The sequence below is a fragment of the Schistocerca serialis genome, chromosome 7, assembly GCF_023864345.2.
Source record: "Schistocerca serialis cubense isolate TAMUIC-IGC-003099 chromosome 7, iqSchSeri2.2, whole genome shotgun sequence".
NCBI classification, from domain to species: Eukaryota; Metazoa; Arthropoda; class Insecta; order Orthoptera; family Acrididae; genus Schistocerca; species Schistocerca serialis.
In genome coordinates, this window is record NC_064644.1 from 183756171 (window position 1) to 183774029 (window position 17859).

The 17859-nt window shown below is 40.5% G+C and overlaps 1 protein-coding gene across 1 annotated transcript in view; it reads left to right on the forward strand.

Moving 5' to 3' along the window:
* Nucleotides 1-17859, forward strand: part of LOC126412959 (dipeptidase 1-like) — a 162443-nt gene that overhangs the window by 129313 nt on the left and 15271 nt on the right. Inside the window, exons 9-10 of the mRNA XM_050082850.1 lie at nt 14145-14229; nt 16851-16926. Coding sequence (XP_049938807.1) covers nt 14145-14229; nt 16851-16926 — 161 coding nt within the window. The remainder of the gene's footprint in view (nt 1-14144; nt 14230-16850; nt 16927-17859) is intronic.

Below are 17859 nucleotides of genomic sequence, written 5' to 3' on the forward strand. Positions count from 1 at the left end.
GCTTTCTCTTGCTCCTTTTACATATTGTACGATTATATTAGACGTCTCTTCCTGTACATTAATCCTCCTTTCCTCAGAATTTTCCCAATCTTGCACCATTTCACATCATCGAATTCTTTTTCTAGGTCGACAGATCCTATGAAAGTCTTCTGACTTTTCTGAAGTCTTGCTTCCATTATTAACCGCAAACGTCTCCTGGTGCTTTTACCTTCCGAAACTGTAACTGATCGGCATCCATAGACCCTCTATTTTGTGACCATGCTTTATTATCTTGACAGCAACTTATATGTATGAGCTGTTAAGGTGATTATAGGATAGCTGTGGCACTTGTTTGCCGTTCCTAACTTCGTTTTGTGCATGTGATACTTTTCTAAAATACGATACAATTTCTCCTGTCTGAAAGATTCTACACACAGACTTGTCTGGTTGCCACTTCCCTCCAATCATTTTACAAACTCCGATACCATGTTATCTACCCCTTCTGCCTTATTGGATCGCAAGTCTTCTAAAGCTCTTTTTGTCTCTCATAGCGGATTCCCTATGTCATCCCTACAGACTTAAATTTCTTCTCCTTCATTAGAGAAGTCCTCCCCTTCGTGGAGACCTTTAGTGTACCCATTACAACTGTCCGCTCTCTCCTTCTTTTAACACTGAAATTCCCTCTGCACTCTTAATTTTGACGCCCTTGAGTTTAATTTCAACGAAGGTTGTTGTGACTTCTTATCTGCCGAATCAGTCTTTCCAAAGACCCTTCCAAATACGATTTCTTTTCCGACTACACTTTTTTTTTGTGACAATTTCACAAGAAAGTCACAAAGTGACTTGCGTGCGGTATTCCTGTCTTTCCCAGAATGTTTTTGTCCTTCTCTCATCTACCAATTACAGTATTTCTTTTGCTACTCAAAGGTTCGTCGCAATTTCCTCCTTCTACCTATATCTGCTCATCTCCTGTGATGGCCCATTTTAGAAACGTCCATTTATCTTTAATTAACCACACTACCACGTTATTCACAACGTTAAAGAACTTAAAACTCGGCTTGTCATTCTTCAGTACTTCATTACTACACTTCTATCCACGTTAATTCTTCCGGGACAATCCTCTTAAATTTTCGTCTATCTTCATCAGTACCAAATTGTGATCCAAACGCATACCAAATCCGGGGTACACTCTACAATCCGATTCCAGAATCTCTGTCCGATCATGATATAATCCAACTTGAATCTTCCCGTGTCTCTGGGCCTTTTCGAACTATATAGTCTCCTCTTGTGATTTCTCAATAGAGCATTCGCTATTTCTTAGCTGATATTTATTGCAAAACTCATTTAGACTTTCTCCTCTCTTATTCCTATTACCTAACCAATATTCTCCCTCAACCCTTTCTCTATTTCTTCCCCTACACCCCGTTTCAATGACCGCGGTTATTATCCCTTTGCATCGCGGAGTAACCGCGCAGTTTGAGTCGCCATGAGACAGATCGCTCAGCCCTTCCCGCCGGAGGTTCGAGTCCTCCCTCGGGAATGGTGTGTGTTGTTCTTAGCATTAGTTAGTTTAAGTAGTGTGTAAGCCTAGAGACCGATGATCTCAGCAGTTTGGTCCTTTAGGAATTCACATACATTTGAACATTTATTATCCCTTTACAGACGGAATTACCCAGTCAGTATCCTCCTATACTTTACGTCTTTATCTTTTGTTTGCCACTTTGGCATGTATACTTGAACTGTTGGTATCGGCGTTGGTTTGATTCTTAAAGTTCACCGTAAGTCACTACCTTCCTGTCCCTAAAGAATCATACTGCAGCCATACTGTTTTCTACTACTACTACTGTATTCGTTTGATAAGAAATTGTTATCTTCTTACCGTTTCAATTCACTGATCACCGCTACAGATTGAGTCCTTGCGTTTCAATTTGAGATTTTGTAGCTTCCCTACCACACCCACATTACGCTTCGTCTCGTGGAATGTTACCACTTCGATTGTTATTCATTCTCTCGTGGTTACATCCACCTAGGCAGTCCCAGAAATTCGAATGGGGGGCAAATCAGGGATCTTTTGTCAACAGAGAGATCATCATGACACTTTTCCAGTTGCGCGTCTAATTTTCTGTGACTACACATCAGGTGTTTTTAATGTGCATCCTCATGGAATTGCTCATTACTGACTCCGCCTTTCAGTGGTAGCTTTCCACTCGAAGAGCAAGAAGGAGTCAGTAACCTCCACCCGCTCTCCCGCCCTGTTTTAAAGGCCGTTGGCAGAACGAGGGCAACTTCTTTTACAGAAAGTTAATAATGATTTTTATTCAAATTTTAACCTGGGTTTGAGCATGGGATCCAGGACGTTTTAGTTACTAGTGAAAAACGCTTCCCCCCTCTCCTCCGTCCCCCCCCCCTCCCAGATCCTGTCATAGCACTAGTTTAAAGTTGCAGCTGTCTGCAGCTCACACAGGCAGTCCGTAATTAGTGGCATTTCAACCTCCATTCCTGCCTCGTGTCATTCGTAGGCTATGACTGCAACCTTGTTTCGAAGAGAAAAGTGATAGCTGGCGACCCTCATTAAAAATTATTTCACTGTTGCAAGTACAGCAGAGCAGAAAGATGATATGAGTCCGCCGATTAGTACTTCCCTCGCCGGTAGTGCGAACGTTGTCCGTTGTGAATAATATTTGTTTAGTGAAATATTGTAAACTCTGACCAAAATTGTTATATGTGAGTGTTAATTTTATTTATTGAAATATGAAAGCTGTTTTTCTCATGTATTTAAATTCGTAATTAATAATCTGGTTATTCGTTCAATATTCATCATTCACATCACTTACTGCGTCACGAGATGAGACAAAATCGAACAACGAACTTTATTGAGGACCACTCTAAATGATTAAATAAATTGTTTGCAGCCGAAAATGTACGAGACTTAATCCGATTACCCTACACAGATGTATGGGCTCCTCCCAGCGTTAATAGGATCAGGCTATGAAACTCTAACTAAATTAATGTTCAACCCAATTAAATGCGTTTCAGTGTGTGTGTGTGTGTGTGTGTGTGTGTGTGTGTGTGTGTGTGTGTGTGTGTGTCTGTGTGTGTGTGTATGCAGGCGTTCGATTTTGACAGCAAATATAACTAAATTACTGCGTTTGACTGTCTCTACATTTCTAAAATAAGTGATAAAGTCACAGGAGCAGGTATAAACGAAATGATTCATTATCAAGACTTTTTCGGCTATCAGATCAATATAAATATGCATCGCATCAGTACAGCACAGTAATCATTAAAATATTAAATCACACTTCGTGCAAAAATCTTGACATGAGTGAGACCTCTCTTATAGATTATTCAATGAATCTTGAAATCTGTTCCTTTGTCATACTCGCACACCGGCAATGTCTTTGCAAACGACTAAACACTAATGCAAGTATTAATAATACACATAGCATAATCAGTCATTGAGCTCCCTCGGGCATGTATGTGTGTGTTGTTCTTAGCGTAAGTTAGTTTAAGTAGTGTGTAAGTCTAGGGACCGATGACCTCGGCAGTTTGGTCCCTGAGGAATTCACACACAGTTGAACAGTACACGTCTAGCGGAGTTTCGTTCTGTACTTTCCTCGAGGACTCTGGATTTGAACTTTACACATTAACTGTTAACAAACTTTATTAGGGATGCTGCAAGTACTCGTACTTAGCGTCTGCTGTCTTACAACTATGTTATAAGTGCGCTCGTTTCATAATGTGGAAAGATTATTTTAAAGTTATATATCTGTGGGTATTGTTTTGTTACGATTCTACGTTATTTACATATACTGAATACATAAATGTGATCTGTGAGTGTTTTGCTTTATCAGTAAGTAATGCTTATAATTTAAAAAAAAAACAATGCATTACTTAGCTTGAGAGTGATTTTGTTGCATGAACTGAAGTTGATTGTAATTTTGTTTTGAAATTAACGTTATTATTGTATGTAGAAGAAGAGGGTCTACAGAAAATAAAATTATGCCCTAATAATTACCTTTGATTTGGTTTGAAGGAAGAAACCTGCCTCTCTCTAATTCTTTATTGCTTTTGTGTTTTCATTGCTAAAGTTTTTATACAGAATTACATCTAGCTCTAGCTTCTGATTTTCGTGGGTTTCTAGTGTCTCTAAGGTATTTAACTTCGTGCCTTTTGGCTGTGTATGCAAAATTCTTTATTCGTGCCGTACTCTTGCCTGTTATTTTGTGTCGTGTTACGTTCAGAGGAATTGAAACAACTGACTTACTGTAATCTTTTAGTCAAACAGCTATGACATGTATACAGATCTATTGCCAGACGTTCTTCCCGTTTGGCCGGTAGAAACTTTTCAATATCAATAAAATTCACCAACTGTCATATACTTTACGATATTTTATTTTATTCTGAAAGCAACCAGTTTCGACAATTCATTGTGTAATCTTCAGGCCCCATGCACTTTTATCCAAATAAACTAACTTACCGAATAGCGCCATAAAAACTGGATAACGTGAATTCCACTCGTTATACAGATGCTCCATACGAAAATGTGACAGCAACTTCGTGACAGCGTTCTTTTAAAAGAACACAAAATCCCCAAGACTGGCAAAGTTTTGCAGAAGTTCGAAGTATAGCGCGTACTTTAATGCAAGATGCTTTTAATAATTTCCACAACGAAACTGTCTCGAAATCTGGCAGAAAACCCAAAGAGATTCTGGTCATACATAAAGCACACCAGTGGCAAGACGCAGTCAATACCTTCACTGCGCGATAACAACGGTGAAGTCAATGATGACAGTGCCACTAAAGCAAATTTTCAGTAGGGGTTTGGAACATATACTGTATTCCAACATTACGAAGTACGTCGAAGAAAATGATTTATTGACACTTAGCACGGATTCAGAAAATATCCTTTTTGCGAAACACATCAAGCTCTTTGTAATCATGAAGTAATGAGTGCTATCTACAGGGGATGTCAAATTGATTCCATATTTTTAGATTTACAGAAGGCTTTAGACACGAGCGTCTTCTAACAAAACTGCATGCCAATGGAATATCGCCTCAGTTGTGCGTCTGGATTCGTGATTTCGTGTCAGAAAGGTCACAGTTCGTAGTAATAGACGGAAAGTCATCGAGTAAAACAGAAGTAATTTCCGACGTTCCCCGAGGAAGTGTTATAGGGCCTATTTTGTTCCTCATCTATATTAATGACAAAGGAGACAATCTCTGCAGCTGTCTTAGATAGTATGCAGATGATGCTGTGATTTACCGTCTTGTAAAGTCATCAGATGACCAAAACGAACAGCAAAATGATTTAGATAAGATATCTGTTTGGTGGAAAAGTGGCAATTGTCACTGAATAAAGAAAAGTGTGAAGTGATTCACATGACTACTAAAAGAAATCCACTAAATTTCGATTACGTGATAAGTGACACAAATCTGAAGGCTGTAAATTCAGCTAAATACTTAGGAATTACAATTACAAATATCATAAATTGAAACGATCACATAGATAATGTTTTGAGTAGAGCAAACCATAGGCTACGATTCATTGGCAGAACACTTGGAAGGTGCAACAGGTCTACTAAAGAGACTGCTTAGACCACGTTTGCCCACCCTATTCTCTAGCATTGCTGTTCGGTGTGGGATCCGCATCAGGTTGGACTGACGGATAACGCGCAAAAGTACAAAAAGGGCAGCTTGTTCTCGTATTATCGCTAAATAGGGGAGATAGTGCCACAGAAATGTACGTGAATTGGAGTGGCAACCATTAAAACAAAGGCGTTTTTCGTTGCGACGGGATATTTTCATTAAATTTCAATAATCAGTTTTCTCCTCCGATTGCGAGAACATTCTGTTGGCACCCACCTACATAGGGCGAAATGATCATCATGAAAAAACAAGGGAAACGAGGGCTCGCACAGAAAAATTTAAGTGCTCGTTTATCCCGCACGCCATTCGAGAGTGGAACGGTAGAGAGACAGCTTTATGGTAGCTCATTGAATCCTCTGCCAGGAACTTTATTGTGAATAGCGAAGTAATCACGTAGATGTAGATATTGATCCATGGGGCATGTGGCCTGTAATTGAAAAAGTGTCATGATACTGACTCCATTGGCTAAAGATTCCTGATTAATGCCCAATCGGATTTCCGGGAAAGGCTGCCAAGGGTAAGATAATAATGAGAAAAAAATTGAATAATCAACTTTCTACGAGTCATAACGTGTAAAGGTCAGAAAAATGAAATTGGTAGGGAAACTAGAAAATATAGAAAAGGAGACGATAAAGTTCAATCTAAATAATGTGCTGGTCAGTGAAATGAAATAGAAAGAGTATAAAAATTTCTGGTATAATTAACGTGGCATAAAATTAATAGTATCAGAAAGTTGTTATGACAGTAGGATTCATGAATAGGAGGTACGGGAGAGAGTGTGGTACTGACAACAGTTGATTGATGGTACTGTTTTCATGACAATCAACTGCAAACGAACGCTAGACATATTGAGATGCACGTGCCAAAGTCACCAACAGAAGATGAAGAGATAGAGAAAGCATACGAGGGTCTGAATGTGCAGCTCAGTTGGTAAAGGGCGATGAAAGTCTAACAATCATGTGGGTGGTTGGAACGCGATGGTAGAGGAAGGAACAGCAAAGATGGGAGAATACGGAGTTAGATGGGAGGCTGAATTCGTCAGTAAATTTAGTATTGTAAGGAAATGAAACCCCTACAGCTGTCCTTATGATCTTACTTATTGTGTGGCTACCAGTTTCGACGCTTCAGTGCGTCATCGTCTCGCCTTAGTTGATGCTAAGATCCATACATATGACGCATCATAACTGGTTTACGCAGACGATCATTAACTGTGATGTCTCTCCAACCATCAACAGTCGGTGCTTGGAAAAACATAACAGTTACAAATAGTCTTCGTAAACCAGCTATGTTGGCGACTGACGCGTCGTATATATGGATTGTAATAACCCCTTCAGCATCAACTAAGGCCTGAAGATGGTGCACTGAAGCGCCAAAAGTGGTGGCTAAACAACAAATAAGATGATATTGACGGCTGTATGCGCTTCATTTTCGTACAATAGCGAACGGCCGTGGTCTCGCAGACCGCCAGTCAAAAGGATAGACGTACAAAAACTCAATACATTTCAACTAGTAATAGCGAGTATACTGCCCAAAGATCATAAGAGAATGAGATGCGGAAAGATCCTAGCCGAATTACGTATGGTCAGACATATTACAAAATCAGGTATTTTATTGCAAGGCGTACCCGTGGAACACAGTTTCATAATGATGAACTATGCACCAAACTCTAAGAGAATCATTCGGAAGTATCAAGATACTAATAAAAAACGGTTCAAATGGCTCTAAGCACTATGGGACTTAGCATCTGAGGTTATCAGTCCCCTAGACTTAGAACTACTTAAACCTAACTAACCTAAGGACATCACACACAATCATGCCCGAGGCAGGATTCGAACCTGCGACCGTAGCAATAGCGTGGTTTCGGACTGAAGCACCTAGAACCATTCGGTCACAGCGGTCGGCTACTAATAAAAGTGATACTGATGTATTGTTGTATGATGAAATGGGTTTGCAGTTCGCTAAGGTTGTAAATACTTTGATAATGAATACCTCTGTAGTTAGTTATATTAGGAACGGACATTTATCAAAAAAAAGGTAGTCAGATGTGTTAGACGGAGAAACTTTGGTATAAGGAAGGTAACTGCGAAGAAACCTTGGGTAACGGAAAAAAGCTTCAATTGATCACGAAAGAAAGAAGTACGAAAATGTTCAGAAAAAAACAGGGATAGAGCAATATAAGTCATTTAGGAATGAAACGAATAGAAAGTGCTGGGAAGCCAAAGTGCAATAACTGCATGAAAAATACAAAGAAATTGTCTTTGGAAGAAATACAGTAGTTTTCAATGGTTCATCGAAATAGCAGCAGTGTGTTTACATTTCGCGGCGTGCAGTTGCGACTGTAACGGTTTTAATATTAAGTACTGACAAAGTTATTTGTATACTGTATTCGGTTATTATGTATAGTACTTTCAACGTTGTCTCGTGCTGTTTCTGGTGAAATAAAGGTTTAATAAACTTTCGTAAAGTTTCACTACCTGTGTTTTGTAAAGTTGTATGAGTGTTTAGTCGATTATTAAATTTAGCGCAGCCATTTTCAGGCGGAGTTTCTTGCTGTTTCTAGTGAAATATTTCAGTAAAAACACTCGCTTACTGTCTTTATTTTCGGTGTGTATTCCTGTGGACCCTTGAATGTTTTGTTTTCGACAAGAAATTGTGTGAAGTTTTTGTGGTGTTGGTATTAGTTGTGGTTTAGTAGTGTTAATAGATGTAGTTGTTTTCTTGGCAGAGAACGAAATTCGATATCACTTTCGTTAGTTTTTTAAATCGTTCTACTGTAGTAACTGAACTTCGGTAACGTAGAGGTTTAGTTTTTTCGGTAAGTGTTAACATTTTACCATGAGTGAGCAGTGGGGGCTTTGTCGTTTGTGAGTACTGGGTTATGGTGTGAGATTTATTGAAAGAATTGGGGGGGGGGGGATTGCAATTGGGAAGATAGTGGGAATTCTAGCGGTATCCTCTCCTAGAAATGCGGAATTTGTAGCACAAATAAGTTAATATAGGAGTAGGAAAGTAAGATCTGTGCCTTCCACATGCAGTTACAAAACACAAATGAGGAACTAGGTATGATGATGATGAAGAAGGGCTCTGGGGACTGGGAACTTGCAGCTGATAAGAAGACAGCTAGGAGGAGGAGATTCTCAGATAGCTATACTTTGCGTATCCCAATAGACCTGACGGAAGTTTAGTGGAGAGGGGCCACTGGTAACTGTATGTGTAGGAAACATGCAACAGACCTCAGAAGTTAAGGATTCTAAGACAGCTGAAGTTTCAAACGGAAAGAAGAAGGTTCTGCTATTAGATAGTTTACATGGCAGAGGTGTAAACCAATTGCAGGAAGTGTTGGGGAATCAGTACTAGATCATCGGTATTGTGAAGCCTAGTGTGGGGTTGGCTGAGGTGGAAATCAACTTAGGAGAGTTATGCAGGTATTTTACGAAAGAGGATCAGGTAGTTATTGTGGATGGAACTGGAAGTAGTCCTGATAATGACGGAGAGAATGATGCAGCTGGTGACCTGGAGAAGATACCTACTCAAAACGGTAGCACAAATGTGCAGTCGGTACAATTGTTTCAGTGTCATGATTGGCCTCATCTTAATCCTGATGTCAGGCGTGTTAACATGGGACTTTAGAAGGCAGTGACGGCGGAGGGCATGGCTCAGACTGCAGTGGTGCCAGTTGAGTCTATCATTAGGCGTGGCCTGCAACTCAGTAGTAACGAGAATGGGAGGTTGGCAAAGCTTATAGGTAGCAGTGTAGTGGGCGGTGGTGGGATTACTCATGGGAAATTTCCTGTAGTAGTTGGTGTTAAAGCTGCACCTTTTTAAAACTGAAGTCATCTGATAGGTATCCCCGGTTAAAGGTCGTCTCGCTAACAAACGAGCCGCCTTCAAAGAATGTCAGTTATCCAAGAAGTGAAGGAATCAGTACATTTCATCAAAATATAAGAAGTATTAGAGACAGTGAACTGCTTATAGATGTTGACTGTGACATTATTGGTACATCAGAGCATAACTTAAATAGTGTAACAATTCAGAGACTTCCTTTACTTGGATATACATCGGTTGGCTGTTTATCAAGTAGCTCTTTGCAGAGTGGGGGAATGACTATATACATAAGAAACAGTACTGCATTTGAGTTTGTAGATGCGTCAAAGTACAGCCCCAAACAGTTATTTGAATGTTGTGCAGGGGTAGTTGAATTTAGTGAAAGTAAACTTCTAATTGATGTTATTTAATGAAAGTAAACGTCCATTTGTTTTTATTTATAGGTCCCCTAATTATGACTCCGGAGCATTTCTGCTGAAGTTAGAGTGGATTCTTGGTTCACTTTATAGGGAGTACCAAAACTAATTGTATGTGGTGTTGATTTTGTATGTGACTGTGCAAGAAAAAGGATGTTGTAAGATCTCCTAAATGCATATGATGTGATGCAGACTGTATTTTTTTCCGACCAGGGAGCAGTGAGAGCAATAGCACAACCATAGACAATATTTTTATTCATTATTAGATGGGTATTCTGTTAGTTAAAGGATGAATGGCCTTTAAGACCATGGCATGACGTGCGGTATTTTATTTTGAGGTAATTGTTCCCTTTCTCAAAGGTTATTTTTGGCTCAGAAACGGATGGTATGGACAATAAGTGATGTAAATTCGCGAACCTCTTACCGATCTCTGTTCATTAGTCGTTAGTATTCTGACATTGGCGTCTCTGTGTATACATTCTTTAATGTTGTTTGTTGTTAACAATATCAGCTTATTCCCAAGAATTAGCTTTCACTCAATTAATGCTATGCATAAATCCAATCTGCAATGGAGCGCACCTCCTTGACTCCTGCGCAGAAAGGCGCACAATATTCTGATGTATCCATTTTCAATAATCTATCACAAGAATTCAAAATCTTAGCAGTAATCTACGCGTTTTCAAATCCAAACTGAAGAACTTCCTCATGGGCCACGCAATCACCTCTGTCGAGGAATTCCTTGAAAAATTAAGCTGATTCCTATGTTATATTGTTGGTTGCGTTCTAATGAGCCGGTGCTGGTTTGGTGCGGTCTACCCCCAATTAGCGCACAAGGAATGCTCTGTAAAGAAAAATTAAGTCTTAAGCCGGTGAACCCAGGCCTTGCCAGTTGTGGAGGTTCTAGCCTCAGCGACACACATCAGGAGAATAGCAGCCGTTGGTGTACGTAATATACCGGGTGATAAAAAAGTCAGTATAAATTTCATAACTGAATAAATCACAGAATAATGTAGATACAGAGGTACAAATTGACACACATGCTTGGAATGACATGGGGTTTTATTAAAACCAAAAAAATACAAAAGTTCCAAAATGTCCGACAGATGGCGCTTCATCTGATCAGAATAGCAATAATTAGCATAACAGTGAGACAAAGCAAAGATGATGTTCTTTACATTAAATGCTCAATATGTCCACCATCATTCCTCAACAATAGCTGCAGTCGAGGAATAATGATGTGAACAGCACTGTAAAGCATGTCCGGAGTAATGGTGAGGCATTGGCGTCGGATGTTGTCTTTCAGCATCACTAGAGATGTCGGTCGATCAAGATATACTTGCGACTTCAGGTAACCCCAAAGCCAATAATCGCACGGACTGAGGTATTGGGACCTGGGAGGCCAAGCATGACGGAAGTGGCGGCTGAGCACACGATCATCACTAAACGACGCCCGCAAGATATCTTTCACGCGTCATCTGTCGGACGTTTTGTGAAGTTCTTTTTGTTCTAATAAAACCCCATATCATTCCAAGCATGTGTGTGTATTTTTACCTCTACATTATTCCGTGGTTTAGTAAGTTTTCAAATTTATACTGACTTTTTGATCACCCTGTATGTCAGCGAGTAAGGGGAGGGGTGGGGGGTGGGGGACTCTACTGTAGGACAAACAACAGTCTACTCCCTGTACAAAAGAATTTATTACGGGAATTACCATAAAAATTTGGGTTCAAGATGCGAAAATGGTAATCTTAGGAAAATCTCATAAAATATAAGCACAAGGAAAATATTAAGGTCATTAGCAACTTAATGCCACAAATCTACTAAAAGTGTTGCAATTGATATTGCTATCAAAACGAAAACTGCGTACTGCGATAATATTAACTAAACTACTGCAGCTAGGCAATAAATCCTATCTGCCGGATCACTTTCTCAGACTTAAACCTCAAGACCACTAATGAATTACGTGGCTCACAAGGATGCGAAGGAATGCGAATAATTACTCCAATATAATGCAGGCTTGGAGTGAACTCATGTTGGTGACTTTAACATCTAAGGCCTGAGCAATGCGTCATTTACCTTTCACAGAATGCAGCGACACTCTCAGCGGTGGTAGACTGTTGCCTGCGTCGCCGCTCTTACCTGTTGGCCTGACAGACCATCGCTGGGCTCTGACTTAACAACCTAAAACTTCCCTGTGTTTCTGCGAAGCGTCCCTAGAAAAGACAAATGTCTTTGCATACTTCCCAAGGCTGGACGACATGCACAATGTTGCCCTAAAAAATTAACGCAAAAACGTTAGCTTTAACAGCCTTTCTCATGTCCTCCACTAGATGGCTGCATGCCTTACTGCAACGAATGTTATCTCCTAATAACGCGCTGCGTTACAATATTCCAAATGCACGCAGTTTGGTTAAGAAGACGGTTGTGACGAACGGTGTCGAAAGCCTTCTGGAAATCTAAAAATATGGAATCAATTTGACATCCCCTGTTGATAGCACTAGTTACTTAATGATTATAAAGGGCTAGGTGTGTTTCGCAAGAACGATATATTCTGAATCCGTGCTGACTACATGTAAATAAATCCTTTCCTTCGAGGTACTTCATAATGTTCGCATACGCTACAGCAAATCGACGTTAGATATGGGCCTGTAATTCAGCGGATTACTCCTACTTCCCTTTTTGGGTACTAGTGTGACGTGAGCAATTTTCCAGTTTTTTAGGTACGGATCTTTCTGTGAGTGAACGGTTGTATATAACTGCTAAATATAGAGCTATTGTATCAGCATACTCTGAGAGGAACCTGACTGGTATACAATCTGGACCGGTAGCCTTGCCTTTATTAAGTGACTGACGACGAGGAGATCTACTTCTGTGTTTTTCATCTTGGCTGTTGTTCTTGATCGGAATTCAGGAGTGTTTACTTCGTGTTCTTTGATGAAGGAGTTTCAGAAAGCCGTGTTTAATAACTGTGCTTCAGTGGCACTGTTATCAGTGACTTCAGCGTTGTTGTCGCGCAGTGAAGGTATTGACTGAGTCTTGCCAGTGGTGTGCTTTACGTATGACCAGAATCTCTTTGGGTTTTCTGCCAGATTTCGAGACAGTTTCATTGTGGGAATTATTAAAAGCATCTCGCATTAAAGTACGCTCTATATTACGAACTTCTGCAAAACTTTGCCAGTCTTGGCGATTTTGCGTTCTTTTAAATTTGCCATGCTTTTTTCGTTGCTTCTGCAACAGCGATTTGACCCGTTTTGTGTACCATAGGGGATCAGTACCATCACTTATTAATTTATGTGGTATATATATCTCAAATGCCGTTGATACTATCTCCTTGAAAACATTCTACAGCCTTTCTACGCTTACGTGATCAGATCGGAAGGAGTGAAGACTGTCTCTTAAAAACGCATTAAGAACATTTTTATCAATTTTTTTTAAACAGATATAATTTGCCTTTCTTTTTGTTAGTTGTAGGTGTTACGGTAATCAGCCTAGCAGCAACTGCCTTGTGGTAGCTAATCCGTGTATTCTTCACGTTACTCGCCATTTGTCCGGGATTATTTGTTGCTAAGAGGTCAAGTATGCTTTCGCAACCGTTTACGATTCGAGTAGGCTCATGAACTAATTGTTCAAAATAATTTGCTGAGAAAGCGTTCAGTACAATTTGGGATGAAGTTTTATGCCTGCAACCGGCTTTAATCGTATAATTTTTCTAACATATCGAGGGTAGATTAAAGTCGTCACCGACTACAATTGTATGAGTGGGGTACCTATTTGAAATGAGACTCAAATTTTCTTTGGACTGTTCAGCAACTGTATCTTCTGAGTCAGTGGATCGCTAAACGATCCAATTAATAGTTTAGTCCGATTGTTAAGTATAACCTCTACCCACACTATTTCGCAGGAATTATCTACTTCAATTTCACTACAAGGAAAACTATTTCTGACAGCAATAAATACTGTATTTAATCTATCCTTTCTGAACACTTTAAGTGCCGTAGTGCTCAGAGCCTTTCTGAACACTTTTAGATCGTTTGAAAAATTTTCGGCTGAAGTTATTTCCGGCTTTTGCCAGCATTCTGTTCCTATGACTAGTTGAGCTTCAGTGCTTTCTATTAGGGCCTGGAGCTCTGGCTCTTTTCAGACACAGCTACGACAATTTACAATACCGATCGTTTTTGCAGTGACTTTGATCGGATTAGAAGCCATACGGCGCAGCACTTAGTTTGTTCGCAGAGAATTCTTTGCTAATTTATGAGGCTGATGTTTTCTGTGCAGAAAGCGAACGGAGGAATCGTGATGGTGGCGTTCTACCCGCACTTCGTCAGCTGCAGCGAGTCCGCATCGCTGGTGGATGTCGCAGGTACGTAAAACATGGCGAAGTGGCGAGCGGCACGCAGCACCTGCTTCATCATTTGAAAGCTGAGTTATTTGTTCATTTCCTCTACCAAATAGAAGCACGGCAAAGTCGGAAATGCAAGAAAACAATACATACTGTTGGCGCGCGCTTTCAGGAAATTAAAATATTTATTTATGTTCAAATATGGGCACTCACGCACGGAGTAAAGTACGATGGAAAGATGATAAAATGGACTAAATGAAAACGAAAGTGTGGCACACCCAGACTGAAAACGCTAAGTGCCGGTCATGGATTGGTGAATACAGCCTCATATAACTATCCTTTCGGAGACACTAAAACAGGATTTTATGGTGCCATTACTCTCATCAATCACATAGAAACATCACACATGCTGTAATAGTGACCAAATTTACAATCTAATTTATACTTAGCGGCACAATCTGTAGTTAATCTGAAATGTGGTACTATCATATCATTTAGCATTTGATACACCTCCGCGAAACACCGTCAGGTGGCTTGCGGAGAGTAGATGTAGATGTAGATAGTGAGCAAAACCCATTTATAGAGTGTACTTTGGTCGGCGAGTTTCGCAAGTGCACTAAATGTTGAACACTGGCGTGCTCTGAGGGGGAAACTAGTGGATATGTGGACTACGCATGCTGAAAATAAGGAAGAGTTTGATGTGTCAACGATGCGGTTATTGGAATAGGGACAGTGGTTAGAAATGCCCAGGAGTGGCGAAAGATACAGGCCGTAGACTGCTTCTAGGAAGCACGGTGGCACTTTGGCATTCGCATCGCATTAGGTTCAACCGATTAAGGCATGTTTCACGAACCGTGTCCCATAGTCGATAGGGCAAACCAAAGCTTTTAGGGAGCAATTTGGCATTCGCATCAAGTGGTTTAGAAAACCACATAGATTCTACATAAGGCTGGCAGATGCGAGATTTGAACCTTGCTTCCCCTGAAAACATGTCCTGTACTGAAAACCACTAACGCAGTTCTAGGAGAACCTTAATCTATGCTCTTGCACTGAAGAAACACTTACCTTGATCGGGACCCCTGTTTGCTCTCAGAAAACGTGATTGACTCGGTATTAAATGAGGGGCGTTATCTGTATTTACGAAGTAACTGTATCCTAGTCGATGAAAAGGACTTAGGCCTAGACTTTGCCCACATTTTAAAAGAACGTCCGAAATACATACGTGATGAACCTGAACTACAGTGACTACACTTTGAAACTTGTTCAGGGATATTTGGCAGGGATCCGTGGTCTCGGGTGGCTCGTAATAGAGAAACAGCATTTTGTTTGATTTCTTGCCCTCATTTATCTTTGTGTCTGTAATGCATTGAAAATAGTTACACAATGATGAAAATGTCGGCGACATGCGCTGTGTGTCTTGATCGTAAAAAAATAAAAGATTCATTTGCTCATGTTCACAATAGTAGTGCACACTCTGCTCTCAAGTTTGATTTCGGTACTGATCGGTTCTATCTCGGTTCTGAAAGCTTACGTAATCTGTGACGAAAGACAGACGGCTGTCTGTGAAAGATCTGATGACGAATTGCAATGCTGGCGGAGGAACAAGTGTTCCGGTGTTCACTTTTCAGCACACATTGTTGAATACGGGGCTCCGCAGCAATTTGACCCAACGGCATCGTCAGTTACGCTGGCAGAAGGCACGGGATAATCGATTATGGACCAGTCAATGGTCGGGCGCATCAAGTTTCTTGTTGCACAAAGTCGGGCCGCACGGAACATGCACCGCGCCTCGGGTTCAGGCCATTCGGTGCAGTTTTACGCACTCGGAAGAGTTTTACTGGGCATCCTTGAGACTTAGAGTAGTAATGAAAAGCATCATGACAGCTGTGGACTTCGTGATGTTATTGTAAATCACTTGCATCCTTTCACGCATTGTTGTCTTCCCTGATGGCGACGCATCTTGCAGCAGAATAACTGTGAATGTCAATAGGTCAATACATGCTACGGTGGTTTGAGGAGCGTGATAGTGCACTCGCGTTGACGTCTTGGCCATTAATCTGGACCCAATGGAAGGCATGTGCGACGTTACTGGGCGGCAGCTCCGTGCCAACGAACCGTCGGCCCGCAGTGTACAGGATTTGTGTGAGCCGTGCGTATACATTTGGTGTCACATACTCCCTGAAATCAACCAGTGACTCGTTTAGTCTATACTACGCAGAGTCGCTGCTGCATTCAGTGTTGCTCACAAGTTTCGGCTCATCAGCGCGCTTGTTTCTTAGCTGGAGTAATACTACGCACACATCATATATGATACAGTGAATATAATGCCTACGGAAAAATGTCAACAAATCCTCGTATTTTAAGTATGTTCGTAAATTTTCATTTGTTTCTTGTATTAACTATTTCTTCCTCCCCTCCCGCTGAATTTGTAGCATCTGTAATTTCTTTACTTCCCTCTCCCATCGCCTTCCCTATATTTTCTTCCGTTCTAGTTTCAGACGTGAATTTTTTTCTGTACCTGATGTGAAATATCTTAACAATAAAGTTGCAGGTTCCATACCTCCCACGATTTTAGAATGATTATCTTGTTGGCACACTTCTCTTATCAGTAACTGATATCGTTTCTCTGTCCATGTTTTCAGCTCACATACAACACATCCGCTCGGTGGCGGGCGTAGATCATGTCGGCCTCGGAGCTGGATATGATGGAATCAACATGTGAGTAGCTAGTGCAAGCACTCTGTTAAATATGCCACATATTACAGGTAGTTTGACAACAGCTACAGGATGTTCGTAACTTGACTAATACTGTAAGTATAGTCATACGGCATTGTACTAAATTTCGTCGCAATGAGCTGTCTTTGATTTTTTACTAATGCGCTGTGGTATCCTTGTACAGGATATTGCACTGTGATATCCTCGTAAAGGATATCCGTAACACACTATAAAAGACTCGTCCGGCCATGAGGACTCAACACTATGCGTATGATATTAAATAGTAATCAATTGTCTTTTCGAAAGGGGCTCATTTGAACTGAACATTCGCATAAGGATGGGATACTGTAGAGCTGAACAATACCTTCGAAAGTACATTATCCATCGTTTTAGCAAAAGACCTCTGCCACAAATGCCTACGGTCTTACTGGTCGGGAACAATCGCAGCAGCATGCAAATTTCTGATCCTGTCAATAAAAATTGGAAATTCAGTATAGTTATGTACTCTCAAGCGGTATGCTGCATTTATTTAATTTTTGCAGCTGTAACCCATGAAGATATTCCCCTACCACATTAACGGAGATCGAAATCACACCTTTCCTCACAAATGGTACCTGTTTTTGCCATGTGGTTCATCTGTAATATCCTTTATAAAGGACATCTACTGTAATGTCAGTTCACTACCTTCACACGATAGTTTCCAATAACTGATATTGCTACAGTACCCAGTTTTTACTATGGGGTGAAAGATGAACAACCTATCATTCCCCGTACAGAGATTCATAACAAGAATTGGTGTATCATTCCTAAATGAATTAAACGGCTTCTGGGACGGTTCCTTTGAAAAATCAGCAGTCAATCCAGTTCTTGTTCAGTACGATGGAGCCTTCTGTCTCTATTGACCTCATCGTCTCGGAGAAGTGAAAGCTATTTTCC